Raw genomic sequence first — 16,551 nt, 5'->3', positions numbered from 1 at the left:
CAATCAAGTCCCCCCCTGTTCTTCATCCTATCTTCATAGCTCATTCCTTTCAGCCCTTGGATTAGTCTGGTTGCTCTTTGCTGGACTCTCCAGTGCCACGTTCATTTGTTACTGTTGTTACCAGAATTTAACACAATATTATAAGTGCCATGTCACTAGTGCATTGTGCAGCCTCATCATAACCTAGTCTTATTTGCACTCTAGACTTTTGATTACATACCCAAGCAATCTGTTTGCTTTCTTAATTGCGTCTTTTTTGTGTTTCTCTTGGTGGACTTGTTCATGTTTTATACCATGTTTTGACTTTTCAGTGTCGAAAAAATGTGTCATTGAATTAATGTTTACTTTGGTATTAATTTGTGTTATGGATTATTAATAGTTATGGATGAGCATGTTCTATACCACCTCTTTGGTATATGGATCATACATTTTTGTGGCCGACTTGTAGAGGTCTAGCCACTGCACGCTTCTTTGTTCAGCAGATTTAAGGCTGTGCTTCTGAAATGCATCAGTCTACTTTGTATTATCTAGTTGTTTCTAACTTGATCTCTGCCTTCAGTGTTCAGTTCTCCACCCTTGTCTGATATTCAATTTCGCATTCTGAATTGGAGAAGATAGACCAGATGACCCAAAGATGAAAACAAGAAGCCATAGCAGCCATTCAATTGCTCAATTCATTCTCAGTTTATTGATTACAACACTGAGTATTTATCGTTTTAACTGATCTATAGAAATTGATGTTCTGAATAGTTTCTATCAAGTTTTAGATAAGTCAAATTATTTTTCACATTTTGTTGGCACCTGAGTGTACTCCACGACACTTTCAAATTAGACTTTACATGTAGAAACTACACAAACTACTCCACATTGATAAAGTTAAAAAATGCCCTAAATCAGCTCAGGTGCAAATGATTTGTTTGAAAGGTCACACAATTAGTGAAATGGTTTCAGCCTGTGTGTACTCAAAGTGGTTTAACTTGTAGATAATTTCCCTCAGGTATATAAAGACTTTCAAACTGCAACTCACATAGTGATCCAACAAAGCAACCATGAAGACCAAGGAGCTTTTGAAACAAGTCAGGGATAAAGTGGTAGAGAGGCACAGAGCAGGAGAAGAGTACAAGAACATTTCAAAGGTGCTGATGACCCCTCTCAACACAGTAAAGTCCATCATTAAGAAGTGGAAGATGCATCATACCACCCAGACACTACCCAGATCAGGTCGCCTTCCCAAACTGAGCAGCCGGGCAAGCAGGAAACTGGTTTGGGATGTCACTTTGAAACCAACAATGACCTTGAGAGATCTGCAAAGTTCTGTGTCTGAGATTGGAGTCAGTGTTCACACATCAACAATAAGCCGGTCCCTACACAAAGCTGGCCTATATGGACGGGTGGCAAGAAAGAAGCCATTATTCAAAAAGCCTCATCTTAAAGCACGTATGGAGTTTGTGAAAAAGCATGTAGATGATACTGCAGACATGTGGAAAATGTTTTTGTGGTCAGACGAGACAAAAATTGAACTTTTAGGTGTAAATTCCAAGCATTACATCTGGCGCAAGCCCAGCACTGCACATCACCCAGTCAACACCATCCCAACTGCATGGTGGTGGCAGCATGGTGGTGGCAGTATCATGTAATGGGGATGCTTCTCTTCAGCAGGGACTGGGAAGCTTGTCAGGATAGAGGGGAGAATGGATGGTGCAAAGTTCAGGCGAATCCTTGAGGAAAACCTGTTTGAGTCAGCCAAGACTCAAACTGGGGAGGAAATTCACATTTCAGCAGGTCAATGACCCGAAGCACAAAGCCAAAGCCACACTGGAGTGGTTGAACAAGAAGAGAATTAATGTTCTTGAGTAGCCCAGTCAAAGTCCTGATTTGAATCCAATTGGAAATTTAAGGTGAGACTTGCAGTCCATCGACGATCCCCAACAAACTTATCAGAACTGGAGCAATTTTCCCATGAAGAATGGGCAAACATTTCACCATCCTACTGTGCAAAGCTAGCAGAGACCTATCCAAAAAGACTGCTTCTACCAAGTACTGATTTAAGGGGCTAAATACTTATGCAACCAGTAAACTTCATTTTCTACATTTTCTTTGCCAGTTTTGCTTACATTTAACCTCCTCCTCATATAACAGTGTACAGTTTAACCACTACAGCTATAAATAAAAAAGTTTGTTTGAAAAACTGTGCATTGTAATTCAACAAAATGTGAAGGCTTTGCAGGGGGGTGAATACTTCTCCAAAGCATTATATATATATATAAACACATAAATACATCTTTTTATTATGTCCATCCTACCCTACTGTTGATTCTATGTGCGTCAATATTTTAAGTGATGCCATTCAAGAATATGAGCATCCAGTACTTTGGTTTAGTTTATTCAATACAGTACTGTAAGAGAACACAATAATCATTGCACAGATATCTATATACAATCCTCATGAGGGGGATACTAATCCATGAACTGTATGCAGACTACAATAATCTACAATACAGTATTCATTCCAAAAAACAGCCACACACAAATACAGCATGTAGTTTTTTTTATTTTTTTATAAAAACCCCAAACCATAAATTATGCAAAAATGAGTAACAGTTTTTTTTGTTTTTTTTTTTACAGTAAGAAATCCAAACTGTATCAGTTTTACAGACAAGGCTCATTTTTGTTAAAGCTTTTACACAACTGTTTTCCTCGTTATATAGTTCAGTATAACAGACACTAACAGAGTATATCAGTCTATCGGCCATATTGCACAAGAATTCACAAAGGCCTGCACAGCGGTTAGCGAAGTACATGCTATAAAGTGCTAGCTTTACAAGTTATAAACATACAATGTTGACATCCTTTGAATATTTCGGTGAGTATTACCTAACTGGTGGCCCAAAAGACAACACCCTTAAAAAAAAAAAATAATAATAATATTGCAGCTGTAAAAAAAAAAAAAGCACGCACACACACACAAAATATACACTTATTTTCAACTCACTAAAAGTTGATTAAAAATATAGTTCTCAAATAACCCTAAGAAAATGCCATGCACAAAGCACACTATGTTTATAAGGTTAATTGTTTTGTCTAAGGAATTATATATCCAGTTTGTTCCCCTGATCTAGTACAGTGTGAAACTAAAATATGAAAACAAACAAAAAGAAACCCTGATTTGGTATAAAATTGCCAGAGCTAATACAGTGGCAATACAGAAATCTCCAACTATACTATATAAAAAAAAAATATGTCAGCTATGTTCTGGTTCTCTTGTTGGCCCAGATGAGTATGATTGTTGTTTAGTGTTCTGAAAATCTTTTCTGGGCATCTTTTCTGTTCTTAAATGCCACAAAAACACAGCAAACCATAAAAAAAACACAATAAAAGCAATGGTAGACTTCCGAGTATGTGTGTATCTATAGTTCACGTGAACTTTAAACCACGTGGTTACTGCTTTAACCAGATATGAAATGTCAGTGTTTAGTGAATAGTAAGCCCACCCACCTTAAACCATCAGATTTTAAAATCATGCCCAGCTTGTCCAGAAGTGACAAGGTAACCAAAGGATAACATTTTCCCTTTTTAAGTTGTGTATGCTTGGTCCCTCTGACAGCCCACATATGGTTAAAATATCAACTGATCCTGTATGTTAAGGTAAAAGTTATAAGTGAAGTTGCCATACATTTTGGCTAGTGCCTTCATGAGCGCATGTTTCTACAAAGATATCAGTGAACTGCAAAGTATAAAACTATACTTAAAAGAAAGGCTAAAAATCAGTTTATCACAAGCCTTCAGCATTGAAAGAGCGAATAGCTTTAATAAAAACCAATTAAAAAGTACATTGTTTCTAACAGCGGTTAAAAAACAAAAGAAGAGGTAGGCAGTGAGTGGCCCCCTAGGCCACATTGTGAAGCACCGCTATTAAAATAAAACAAGACATATTGTACTAATGTTCAAAGTCTTAAAATGATCACCTTTTTTACCCACTCACACCAAAACACACATGAATACTTTCCTAAGAAAGAAATGGCTTACTATTCCTATGCTTGATGCATACCAGTATCATATAGATTAATAGTGTATTTAGATTGGAAATGGACAACAAATGGACAATACCCTGAGATGCACGGATATGCCATTCTGTTAGGTTTTGGAAGACCATAGATCAATATATAAATAAATGATCTTGCTATAGCTGTGAATGACACAATAGTGGATACTCCATTGTGTTCTGCAGTATTCCTTAAGTCTCAAGTAGTAGATTTAACTGCCACAGACTTGATCAGGCTACTAATGAAACTAGTCTAGTTGTCCCTATACTTAAAGCCAAAAGATTTTTATTTTACATATCTTAAGTGTGTGTGTATTCAAGTAAAGCTTCCCCTTTATCTTTTATCTGTTTGGATGAGAGAATCCATGATATAACATTTAGTATAAACATGGATTTGACATCAATTTAGTGTTAGTAAATACATTATAATCAGTGTGCTGGCATTTTCTTCATTACTGATGTTACCTAGAAGACAAAGACCAATGTACTTTCCTCACTCAAGGTTTGATTTGTCTCCATTTGCTAATTTGCAACCATTTTTTAAAGGCATCATTCTTGTTGCTCTCCATTTTTGAGAAATAGGAAGGAGGAGTGTTCCCTTTATAACATTGTAAAAATGTAACCAAAGGCACGTGGTTCTGACCTCACACTTAATGAGCTGCATTTTAGATTTTGTGTCACTTAAAACTGTAGTGTTATAAAAGAAATAAACATAAATAGGTATCATATATATAGCTAACACATGTCACAGCAGCAGAATTTGTAGCACCAAATAGATCTAAAACATGCTTTTTTTCCCCACAAAAAGATTACTTAAAGTCACAATGTTTTTGCACATCTATTAAAAACAAAGTAATAATAAACGGCTTGGGAACTGGAGTTGTATGTTTTTACTACTAATGTTGCTCAATAAGGTGAGTGGTAGTGACTAAAGTTACTACTGAGCGTCTCCTGTATATCCTAAACGCTTGCCTAAGATGATTTCCTCAAGATGTACTCCTCCACTACCCATAAGGCCAAAAGCTGGATACATAGTGCCAGTGCAATCCACCTGACGCTCCCAAAGGCATTTCATGTTGTCTGCATCATAAAAGTAAACCCTCCCTTTCTCGTAGTCAAGACAGATACCAATACGTTGTGGCGTCGGCAGGACACGGTTGCTATAGTCACTGGTGGTGGCAGTCGAGCCCTTGGGGATGATGAACTTGCCCATTCCTATGGTGACCAGAGTGAAAGGCTGTGAGCTGTCATAGCAGGTATCTTCACTGCCGCTGTCATGACCACTGTCATGATCATACCTGGAAGACACAAAAGATCCCATCATTTAAATAGCTGGTGTATTTTTGTATTTATTGTATTACGTATTTTAAAACGGTACACAAGAAACGTGTATCCAACAGCAACGCAAGCTCAAGATGCAATGTTCACCAAATCAGACGTTTTCAATTAATATAAAAACAAATTCTGCTGTAAATTAACAGAAAGGCTTTGTTATCGCCGCGCCCTGCTCATGACAGATATTTTGTATGCCATGGTTTTTCATGGTTTGTATCCTCTATGAATAAAATATTGACGAACAAAGCATGTGTTGCCCACGTCTCACTTAAAGTCTACTAAAACATACTTGAGCAGGTAACCCGATTACATTTTAAAACCTTTATTAGTAAATTATTCAAAATGTAAGTGAATATAGATTTTTCTTTTGGGTCATGGAGCAGTGAAACCAGTACAATTTCATCTTTAAGATTCTGCATTTTAACACTGCACACCAGTACATGATGAAATCGTTTTAAGAGATTTATTTTCAACAAATATACAAGGACTGTCAGTGAACTCTATTTTTAAAAGGGTTATTAAGTAAAGAAGAGTGAAGTTAAGATTGCATGTGTAAATACTCCATTGTACAGGTTACTAACTGGAAATGTCAAGTTTTGAAGATGCAACACAGGCTTGATATTTTAAATTACACATACACAAGAAATGCATTAACCAAAATCAAATGTATTACTTACTGAAATTAAAAAAAAAAAATACCAGGAACTACAGTAACCCTTTTTACCAGCATAATTGAAACTAACCCTGCTTAATGACTAAAGGCTGGTTTATACTTCAGTTTTTTCAACCACTGAAAGACGGCCATGAGAAAAGCATCTGGCGTTCCAGTCTCCCTTGGATCGCCAGACAGACACCCAACTAAAGAGACTAGAAACTGCAGCCTGCAACGGTCACACAAACGTGTGAGTCAGCAATTCTGGGTCACATGTTTCCTGTGCCATCATAAAGTAAAATGCATCTTCAAGACAGGTCAGCATTGGTACATTAAAGTGTAATTTTGTATCCTTTACAGTTTATCTGGCCTGGAATCAAAATACTTACCTGGGACTGCTGGTGTCTCTAGGGTTGTGGAACCATTCCTGTAGTTTAGTATCTGAAGCAACGCCTACTTTAACCAAGTAAGAGTGGGGCTCCACACGGAAAACCCAGAAGTGACTCCCTCTGTCGATGCCGGTGTCCCCGATAATGTAATCCAGACACATGTAGCTCCCCATCTGGATTCTCTCTGAGCCCAACAGCAGGGAGAGGCCAGCCACGCTCTCCACAGACTGCCGTCTGTTCAAGATGAGGCGCTCCGTGTTGAAGCCACACTTATCATCAAAGAGAAAACTGAAAACTAAAGAAAGAAGGAAAAGGCTTTTAGTAAAACAGTACAGGTATGACATAGCACAGTTTTCTTAACTAATGTATTTCCTTTTCTGATTCAATCATCAAATCCTTGTAACTTTGTAACCCTCTTTTAAATTTAAAGCACCTGTGTATCCTCTCAAACTGCAGCTGGTACACCAGAGTGTATCCATTAACCTGCAACACCCTGCCATAGTGGACGTGAGCATATCCGAGAGCTCCACGGAGTCCACAGGGGTGCTTTAGACTGCTGTGTTTTAAAAAGTCACGAAGATTTGGTGACTAAAATAGAAAGGGATATACACTGGTTAAGATAACAAAAAAAGTTAGAAGGCAGTGATGATTGAAACAGAAAATTATATACCAAGTCAGTCTAAACAAGTAGAATACATTAGTTAAGACCCATTCCAAGTTGCTCATTAAGGTGATTAATCATCCATGACATTAGAGAAGAAATGTCTGGTTATCTACCACCTAATGTTACTTTAGATAAAGTAGTGCACGATTATTGCTAATGCGGTTCTGTGAAACCAGTCATTTGTTATAACTGAGTTTGTAGTACTGTTTAACGCGTTTAAGAACCCCGCCCCCCACCTGAAGCCTAGTTGTCGCTAATGATTCAACATCATTTTGTTGGTATTGTGTCCTGTAGTGCTGAATTATAGAAGCATGCTGGTTTTGAGCATGTAAAATGCATAACTTGTTCATTGTATCATTGTAACGGCTTTGCAAACTAAAGGTTAACATCAATCCTGGGGTTATAAAAAATGTAATTCAACAAAATTGTATGTGTGATTTAACCAATACACAATGCCACCAGCGGGGGGCGCTATTGTCTATAACTGTAGAATGGTTTACATCCAATACCTTGAGAACAAAGAAAAACAAATTTCATTTAAGAGATAGTTACCATTGCTAAAATTTGACACAACTCTTAACGTGTGATATAAAGCCAGTCATGTATGTGTCTAAATAAAATGTAGTTCATAGAAGACCTATGCAGTTTATGTCTAGTAGCATGTTTAATGGTGAGTTTTTAATAGGCTTGTCCTTATAAAAGTGTCCCATGGTAAATTTACAGTTCACCATGCTTTTTTATTTACACAGAGTTTTATACTATGATTTGCCATACTTCCATTACATTTACAGTGTTCGCTTGCCTGTGCATTACTACTTTGCTATGCTTTACTTTGGTTTATTGCAGTTAAATCTCTGGATATTCAGTGTTTTCTGTTCTAGTATATTCTTCTGGACTGGTAGTGAATTTGCACCATGGAACAGAACTGATTTAAGATATACAATCAGCCTATAGTCAGTGAATCTCTATTTTAACCACTATTTGACTAATCAAACTTCTATATAAATAATGAATCAGTGTCCTTTATTATAAAGCCAAATGGAACATAAGAATTGCAGTGAATGAATGCTTCACTTAACATGGAAATCGTTTATGTCAACAGACAGAATACAATGGATGAGAGAGACTTGTTGAAACCACAGCAGAAATGCAACCATCACTCTTGCATTGTCTATGGAAACTTGGGGTCAGTAGGGAAGCTTCTATGCATGATTGGCAAATTCATTGTCATGGTAACATGATTGGGCATAAGGGGCCCTGGATGTAGCACACTTAAGCACCTAGTAACCCAATTTAAATTTTCCATAAAGAGACACATCTTCCATCACATTCAGATCGGTATTCAGGCAACCACTTCTATGCTGCCTAACATATCTGTTACATTCTCAAAAACGCTTGCTCAGTGCTGCCCAACGTAAGAGATATGTCCTAATTAAAAACATGTTAAAAAAAAAAATAATAATAATAAAAAAAGGGAATTGCCATTTTTTCACTCAGGATCTATCTTATTTTTTTCACTTGGGATCGATCATCTACAAGTTTTTACAGATAATATGTGGTCTGTGGTTCTAATTTCATTACATTACAGTGATAAAATACCTTCGACGAGACACAGTTGTTAGACCTAATTTACAGCCTGCTTGAATGTTAGCGCTGGCCAGCACTATGATGCATTTGTTTCTCTGCAATGAGGATCGATAATAAAAAAGATCTCCTTTGATTAGGAGCTGTGTTACCAGCTTGTGTTTCGTGGAATTAGCTTTGAAGGGAGGCACGTGCATTTCTCTGCACTGTACTGCATTCTCTTTTGTTGACGATACAGAAACACCCTCCTACTTCTGAGGTTGTCATGTCGACATTATTGAAGCTTCTCACGTGTGTGGGGAGGCACTTGAAACATGTGTCCAAAGATACTCTATGATGTGGCTTCATTATTTTTTTCTCCAGTGATCAGCAATCAGAGGCTCAAAGGAACCACATGTTTTTTTTTTTTTTTTGTTACAGTCCCTATGCTTGCATTGAGTCTGGTAGAGTCTGGTTGAGTTGGTGTTGGGGAGAGTTCAGCTAATTTTCGATTGGTCCGCTTATGTAAAATATAATTTGACTATTTTAATTTTTTATAATTTTATATTTGATTATTGATTTTTATTTTTTTTCTCCTCTCCCCCACCCCTCTAAACCTTTCATGATTACTTTTTTTTCTCCCTTCAAATAAATAAATACATAAAATAATTGACTGTAATTGTTGGTTTCAATACATGGGTGGCGTGGGTAGGTCAAACCAGATGCTGGAGCCGTACAATGCTGCAGGAAGACCATGGCATGGTATAGAAGCTTGGCAGGTACATGGTCCAGATCTCATTTCTTGAATTTCAGACCTGTGATCTCCAGCCTTTTGTTAGATACACAAGGAGTACCAGAGACTGAAAGATCAGAAACTGTAGCAAGGCTCAGTGAACAGTATTTTATTCGAACGCTGCCACAGTCTGGGAGAAAAGCCTATCCTCAAAAAAGGGCATACAGAGAGATACATGGTACAACTGTCCACCCTGTCCCTCTCAGCCAGGCCTCTGATTGGAGGAGTGTTAATTCAAAATGGTGAAACTGACTTTCAACTGCACATCCGGCTTTCACTTGGTGATCAAAATACGCATGCGCCAGCGTGCGGTGTCGAAGCTCATCAAGTGAGGAAATGTCCTTGCAGTGAACATAAACAGTGAAAGAAACTGAAGAGAGACAAGGGGAGAGAAGAAACAATAATAAAACACCAATGAATAAAAAGAAGCAAAATAATAAACTTGTGTTTATTTTTACTTTCTCTTTTTCTTTTCATTTTTGTTTATTATTCGTTCTTCAGTTCATTCGGGCCGCAAAGTGTGTGTCACCCAGCATTTCACCGGAAGCCACACGTGAACTGCCTGGGAGCCGCGGGTTGGCCACCTCTGCCTTAGATCGTCTTATGCACTCTGATGCTTGTTGCACGTTCACAAAAAATGCACAAAAAACAAGCAGCACTTCCTTGCCACAAGCTAGTTTCTCATTTCGTCTACCTTACCAAGCAACCTGTATATAAATGTATACAAATCTAATTTTGAAAATAAATCTAATCAAACCAATCGTGGATTACCATTACCACCAGTTGTACCAATTTAGAATTTCAGGTCCCTGCTCATTTGCTCTTACAAGCCTAGAGGAATGAAAGAATTTGGATATGCTTCTAACTTAATGAAGACTGGGCTCTGCTCCAACCTAAGCTCACAGAAACCCTGCCAGGCACACAATTAAAAAAAAAAAAAGCATTTTTGTTTTTTGTGGGAAGCCCAAATCTTTAAAAGGTGCCTTTTCATTATCCCTTTGTGTGTCAAAAGAAAGGAATTGCTGCTTCACAGGATCCACATTTTGACACAGCTCTCTAAAGGCATGAGCTGGCGTCTGCTCTGTCCAGCCTCTCACTGCGGTGGTTTAAGTGAACATCCCTCCCCAGAGGCCCCTGGGATTCAGAGTTGTAAGCAAGCTATAGAGAGCAGATTGCTTCGAGAGTTTTCGGGCAGAAATGCCAAGGAGAAGCAACCAATAGGTTATTATCTTTAACCCTTTGCCTATGTCGGACCTGGTCCAAAATTGGAATTTTCTCTTTCCGGTCCAATGTCGGACCCTGTCCGACATCATCAAAAAGACGTAAAAAACAGGTCTCTAGTTGTTTTTTCTCCGGAAAAAGCAGAGAAAACCATTCAATGGCCGAGTGAGACCGATAGGAGCCGAGAGAAGCCAAAAAAAATTAAAAAAAATAAAAAAGGGGCATATCTCACGAATACAGATAGCCCCGACACCACATAGATAACACAGACATAAAACAAACAAGATAGCTGCTTCTGCATCCAGCGCTCAAAGAATATCACAGACATTTGCAGAGTTTTTTTTTAGATGTTATAGTAATAAAATAATGACTTGGATCGCATTATTGAGGAGTTTGGTGATAAAACGAGTGATCAGGAGATGATTTATCGGTATTGTGACCGAGCTGTTGTTGTAGTGACATGTGGGTAGTGATGTCACGGAGCAGGAAGTAACAGTAAACAAAAGGCAATGGATGGAATGGTGGAACCGTTTTATTAAATAATAGAACGAAACAAAAGGTTTAAACCAACAACAAAACAACACAACAAATAAAAAGGCGCGTTGGCCAAACAAATAAAGTTTTAGCAGTTGTTTGGTTTTTTAATTTGTTTTCTCTCTCCTTGCTCTCTCCGCTCCCCGTACTCTCCTCTGTACACTCTCCCCGCAGCACGGACAGCTGCAGGTTCTTATACTCTGGCCGAGGGGTTAACTAGCTGTTGATTATCTTATTACCCCTCGGCCACAGTCTGCACGAGTTTAGTAAGGATGCGTGACTGACAGCTAGTTAAATAAATCAGTAGCTGATCAGCCACGCATCCTCACGAGATTTTTAAAATATAAAAACAATAACAAACACAATAACGAACCCCCAAAGTTAGAGAATTAATAAGGCATCTACAGTATGATTGCAAGGGGACTAAAGCAACTTCTGCAGTCCGGTGACAGTTATCCATGTAAGCTTTGTGCTAAACATTTTTATCTGCAATGTTATAAAATAAAAATAAAAAACAGCAAAATAAGAAGGAATTGGAATCTGTTACTGTCCATACCTGGTGCAGGGGGTGTGTGGAAAGCCACCTCTTGACTGTACGAACTGTAGACAGACTTCTTGCAGCTTTTCACCCTGAAGTTGTATAAGCTGTTAGTGTCAAGATCGCAGACCACTTTGCTGTTGCCGTATATTTTCTCAGTGGCCAGCCATGTGGTTTCTGCTTTGTCATCCAGCTTCTTGTACTCCAGGATGTAATGGTCAGTTGGAGAGGAATCTTCAGGTAGCAGCCAGCAAATCAGACCTTCGTTGTAGACACGGCTCAGGGATTGGTCAATAACTGGTACATCTGGAACTGAAAAATATATCACGTTAATGTTGGGGAGGTATAAATTCTGTCCTGGGCACTACTCCCAAATACAAGTCTGAGACAGCTTTTGGCATTTACACCACAGTTTTTCAACCAACAATACATGTTGCAAAATGTTATGTTAAACTAAACATTTCTTCATCTTCTCATGAAAACATATTAATAATTTATATATATATATATATATATATATATATATATATATATATATATATATATATATATATAATTTTTAGTTCCTTTCCAGAGAAGTTTCCAAGAAAACTAATTAGAAATGAAAATTGGAACCAAACGATGGTAAAGGTGGGATTGAACAGAGTTATGAAGTAAATTAAACTGAATAATTTAGATTTTCAAACCTTAGTTGCCACACCTTTAAACATATTATCAAAAACAAAATAGTCATTATTTATCATTGAAAGAGTTAGCCGATTTCAAGAAATGTTAAAAGAATCCAACAGCAATAATTCTGGGTCTCGGCCGTGGAAAAACAATTCTTTGTTGCAGAACCAATGTTTATATTGAAACCGGCTTAGACTGTCAGTACAACTTTAGAGCCAAAAGAATGAAGCTGCAGATGTAGCGAGTGTTCAGACTGCACAGCATAGCTGTTCTTTCATGGCTAAGGAAGCTGATGGTTAGCCTTGAGGCAAAGAGCAGGTAAAAGCCAACTTGGAAAATACCACAGATGCTCTGCCAGCCACATAGTTCAAACAAAACCCCATTAGTGATGCAGGGGATCAGGTCCCAATGGGTTTGCACTGCAGGCAATACAAACTCTCCAGCATCAGCAGAGAAAAGCAGCAGACTCATGGTACTGTAAATTTGTTTTTGTATACCTTGGAAGTGCAAGAAAATGGTCTGAAATCATGCACACTTTCCAATTGAACCTTCTGGCTTTTACTTGTGAGTATATATTTTTTAGAGATTGTTGTATAGCCTGCATACACTGCTTTCAATACAGTGTGTTAGGGGTGGCAAGTAACCATTACACCAGCCATCTTTCGGGTTATTTCATCCATAATTATATAATAAATGTATTCATTTCTTTGAGTTATTTCAGTAAATTTACCAACCAGTGATATTATCAAGCAATTTTCATCAAGTTGTTCAAACCAAAATATATTTAATGTTGTAGCTTAAACTTTACTTATGTGACAAATGACTAGGAAATGTTCCAGACAGCATTTAATCTTCCTACACAAAGAGCTTTAAGATGCATCATCGACTAAAAAAAAAAAAAACTTGTTTAGTCAATAGTTACAGGCAGACAACTAAATGCTTGTTTATTTGATCAATAGTAACCTTTAAACTTAGCTATTGGCTCTTGTATTCTGTTTTTGTCTTCTCTGAATCACTAATGCACTCTAATTGCACCATTATTTCAGTGGCCCTGTTGCTAAATGCTGCCAAAGCAAAATGTTCCTGGAAGCACATGGCTCTCACCCAATGAAAAGGGTAGTACTCTTAAAAGCAGCACTAATCTAACTTCAGGTATTGATCTGAACTAGGGACACTTGAGTAAACAGTAACATGTGTGAACTCAAAATGAGTTTCTATTGTATGTAGCTACCTAGAATTACTGTGGTAGCAGAGAGAGCACTATTTTAGTTTAGGACTGACACAAAAGAAAAAAAGCAGAAATTAAAAGGGGTTTTCTTTTCCATGTCTCAATTTAGCAATGATGTAGCAATAAAGTGAAACTCCAATTTCCCGACACACTATCTTGTCGGCAACCCCTGGAGATTTACCAAAACAAGAATGACCCGTCTTAAAGAAGTATTCAAATTAACTATATACAGCAAGGTCTACTGGGATTTGGTTAAATTTATATATATATATATATATATATATTATATATATATATATATATATATATATATATATATATATATATATATATATATATATATATATACACAGTACTGTGCTAAAGTTTTAGGAAGGTGTGAAAAAATGCTGTAAAGTAAGAATGCTTTCAAAAATAGACATGTTAATAGTTTATATTTATCAATTAACAAAATGCAAAGTGAGTGAACAGAAGAAAAATCTACATCAAATCAATATTTGGTGTGACCACCCTTTGCCTTCAAAACAGCATCAATTCTTCTAGGTACACTTGCACACAGTTTTTGAAGGAACTCGGCAGGTAGGTTGGCCCAAACATCTTGGCGAACTAACCACAGTTCTTCTGTGGATTTAGGCAGCCTCAGTTGCTTCTCTCTCTTCATGTAATCCCAGACAGACTCGATGGTGTTGAGATCAGGGCTCTGTGGGGGCCATACCATCACTTCCAGGACTCCTTGTTCTTCTTTACGCTGAAGATAGTTCTTAATGACTTTCGCTGTATGTTTGGGGTCGTTGTCATGCTGCAGAATAAATTTGGGGCCAATCAGATGCCTCCCTGATGGTATTGCATGATGGATAAGTATCTGCCTGTACTTGTCAGCATTGAGGAGACCATTAATTCTGACCAAATCCCCAACTCCATTTGCAGAAATGCAGCCCCAAACTTGCAAGGAACCTCCACCATGCTTCACTGCTGCCTGCAGACACTCATTCGTGTACCGCTCTCCAGCCCTTCGGCAAACAGCCTTCTGCTACAGCCAAATATTTCACATTTTGACTCATCAGTCCAGAGCACCTGCTGCCATTTTTCTGCACCCCAGTTCCTGTGTTTTCGTGCATAGTTGAGTCGCTTGGCCTTGTTTCCACGTCGGAGGTATGGCTTTTTGGCCGCAAGTCTTCCATGAAGGCCACTTCTGACCAGACTTCTCCGGACAGTAGATGGGTGTACCAGGGTCCCACTGTTTTCTGCCAATTCTGAGCTGATGGCACTGCTGGACATCTTCCGATTGCGAAGGGAACTAAGCATGATGTGTCTTTCATCTGCTGCAGTAAGTTTCCTTGGCCGACCACTGCGTCTACGGTCCTCAACGTTGCCCGTTTCTTTGTGCTTCTTCAAAAGAGCTTGGACAGCACATCTGGAAACCCCTGTCTGCCTTGAAATTTCTGCCTGGGAGAGACCTTGCTGATGCCGTATAACTACCTTGTGTCTTGTTGCTGTGCTCAGTCTTGCCATGGTGTATGACTTTTGACAGTAAACTGTCTTCAGCAACCTCACCTTGTTAGCTGAGTTTGGCTGTTCCTCACCCAGTTTTATTCCTCCTACACAGCTGTTTCTGTTTCAGTTAATGATTGTGTTTCAACCTACATATTGAATTGATGATCATTAGCACCTGTTTGGTATAATTGTTTAATCACACACCTGACTATATGCCTACAAAATCCCTGACTTGGTGCAAGTGTACCTAGAAGAATTGATGCTGTTTTGAAGGCAAAGGGTGGTCACACCAAATATGGATTTGATTTAGATTTTTCTTCTGTTCACTCACTTTGCATTTAGTTAATTGATAAATATAATCTATTAACATGTCTATTTTTGAAAGCATTCTTATTTTACAGCATTTTTTCACACCTGCCTAAAACTTCTGCATAGTACTGTATATCATAATTTTAAAAAATAGCCAGTTGTTGTGGTGAATAAGAACACCCAGTTCCAGAATTGAAATCCCCCTAAACGGTCACCATGGATTGAAAAAATATTTATCTGCACATTAAAATACTGCCCGCTAAACCTACAGGAGGCTACAGAGCTGATTGTTAGCACAATACACAAACAAACAAAGACTACAATTGGTAAGACTGGTTCAAGTTTCCATTCTGTCACAATTTTCAATTATATTCAAAATTCGCTAAATTCTCCATTGAATTTCCCAGGAAGCCACTGTTCAGACAATTCCTGACAGCGCTGGAATCATCTTAAAACCCCACGAGCAGCGTTTCAGTGGTTCAGAGCAGTTAAAATGGTAATGGGGGTAGTCCCTTTTGTTGCAGATCTTTCAAAAGGGGTGGTGGAGGGGGGTAACATTCATTTTAAAAAGTCTTCAAAAGTCACACTGTAAGGGCCATTGTAAATGTATCTAACTTCAGACCAACTTCTGTGAGTACAATATACCCAACTGTTTTGGATCCCTTCACATTTGTGACCAATAACAAAACTGAAAAGTATTCAAACTGACAAGCATTGTTTTTCTGAATCCCTTGTGTCTTTTGTTGACTTCAAAGTTCCCATGCTGTAACAAAAGAGACTGATCTTCATTTTCCCCTTCCTCTGTCTTTCTTTGATCGGGACAAAATAATAAAATGCTTTCAGGTACAAGAGAATGGGTGTCCATGTGCCTGCCAGTTCTCAACATCACTATGAAATAATTCATTTTGCTAAATAAAAAGAAAGACATAATCTGAAAAGAAAATGCCATTTGATCAGTGGCCTTTTTTTCGTTTGTTTTAAAATTAATTTTGGGAAACTGGTACAATTCCCAGAATAGCAGACAGGGTTGCCTAGCAGAAGGAATGGAAGCTGGGAGGTACTAATCCAGAATCCAAACTCCTGTTAATGACAGTCTTGTTTTTATAGCTTGAACCTTCTT

At 38.0% G+C, this 16,551-nt stretch overlaps 1 protein-coding gene across 4 annotated transcripts in view; it reads right to left on the bottom strand.

Annotated features, from left to right (window-relative positions):
* Nucleotides 1-2,533: 2,533 nt before the first annotated feature.
* LOC117409534 (E3 ubiquitin-protein ligase TRIM36-like) overlaps nt 2,534-16,551 on the bottom strand; it is a 38,626-nt gene continuing 24,608 nt past the window's right edge. For all 4 annotated transcript variants that reach the window (XM_058992715.1, XM_058992723.1, XM_058992726.1 and 1 more), the window contains 3 exons: nt 11,750-12,043; nt 6,419-6,713; nt 2,534-5,340 (listed from right to left, as the gene is read on the bottom strand). In XM_058992715.1, coding sequence (XP_058848698.1) covers nt 4,980-5,340; nt 6,419-6,713; nt 11,750-12,043 — 950 coding nt within the window. In that variant the 3' untranslated portion in view covers nt 2,534-4,979. The remainder of the gene's footprint in view (nt 5,341-6,418; nt 6,714-11,749; nt 12,044-16,551) is intronic.

This window comes from Acipenser ruthenus, chromosome 2 (genome assembly GCF_902713425.1).
Source record: "Acipenser ruthenus chromosome 2, fAciRut3.2 maternal haplotype, whole genome shotgun sequence".
In the NCBI taxonomy this organism is placed as follows: Eukaryota; Metazoa; Chordata; class Actinopteri; order Acipenseriformes; family Acipenseridae; genus Acipenser; species Acipenser ruthenus.
The sequence above is the reverse complement of the archived record's forward strand: the minus strand, read 5'-3'. Positions and strand labels throughout refer to the sequence as shown.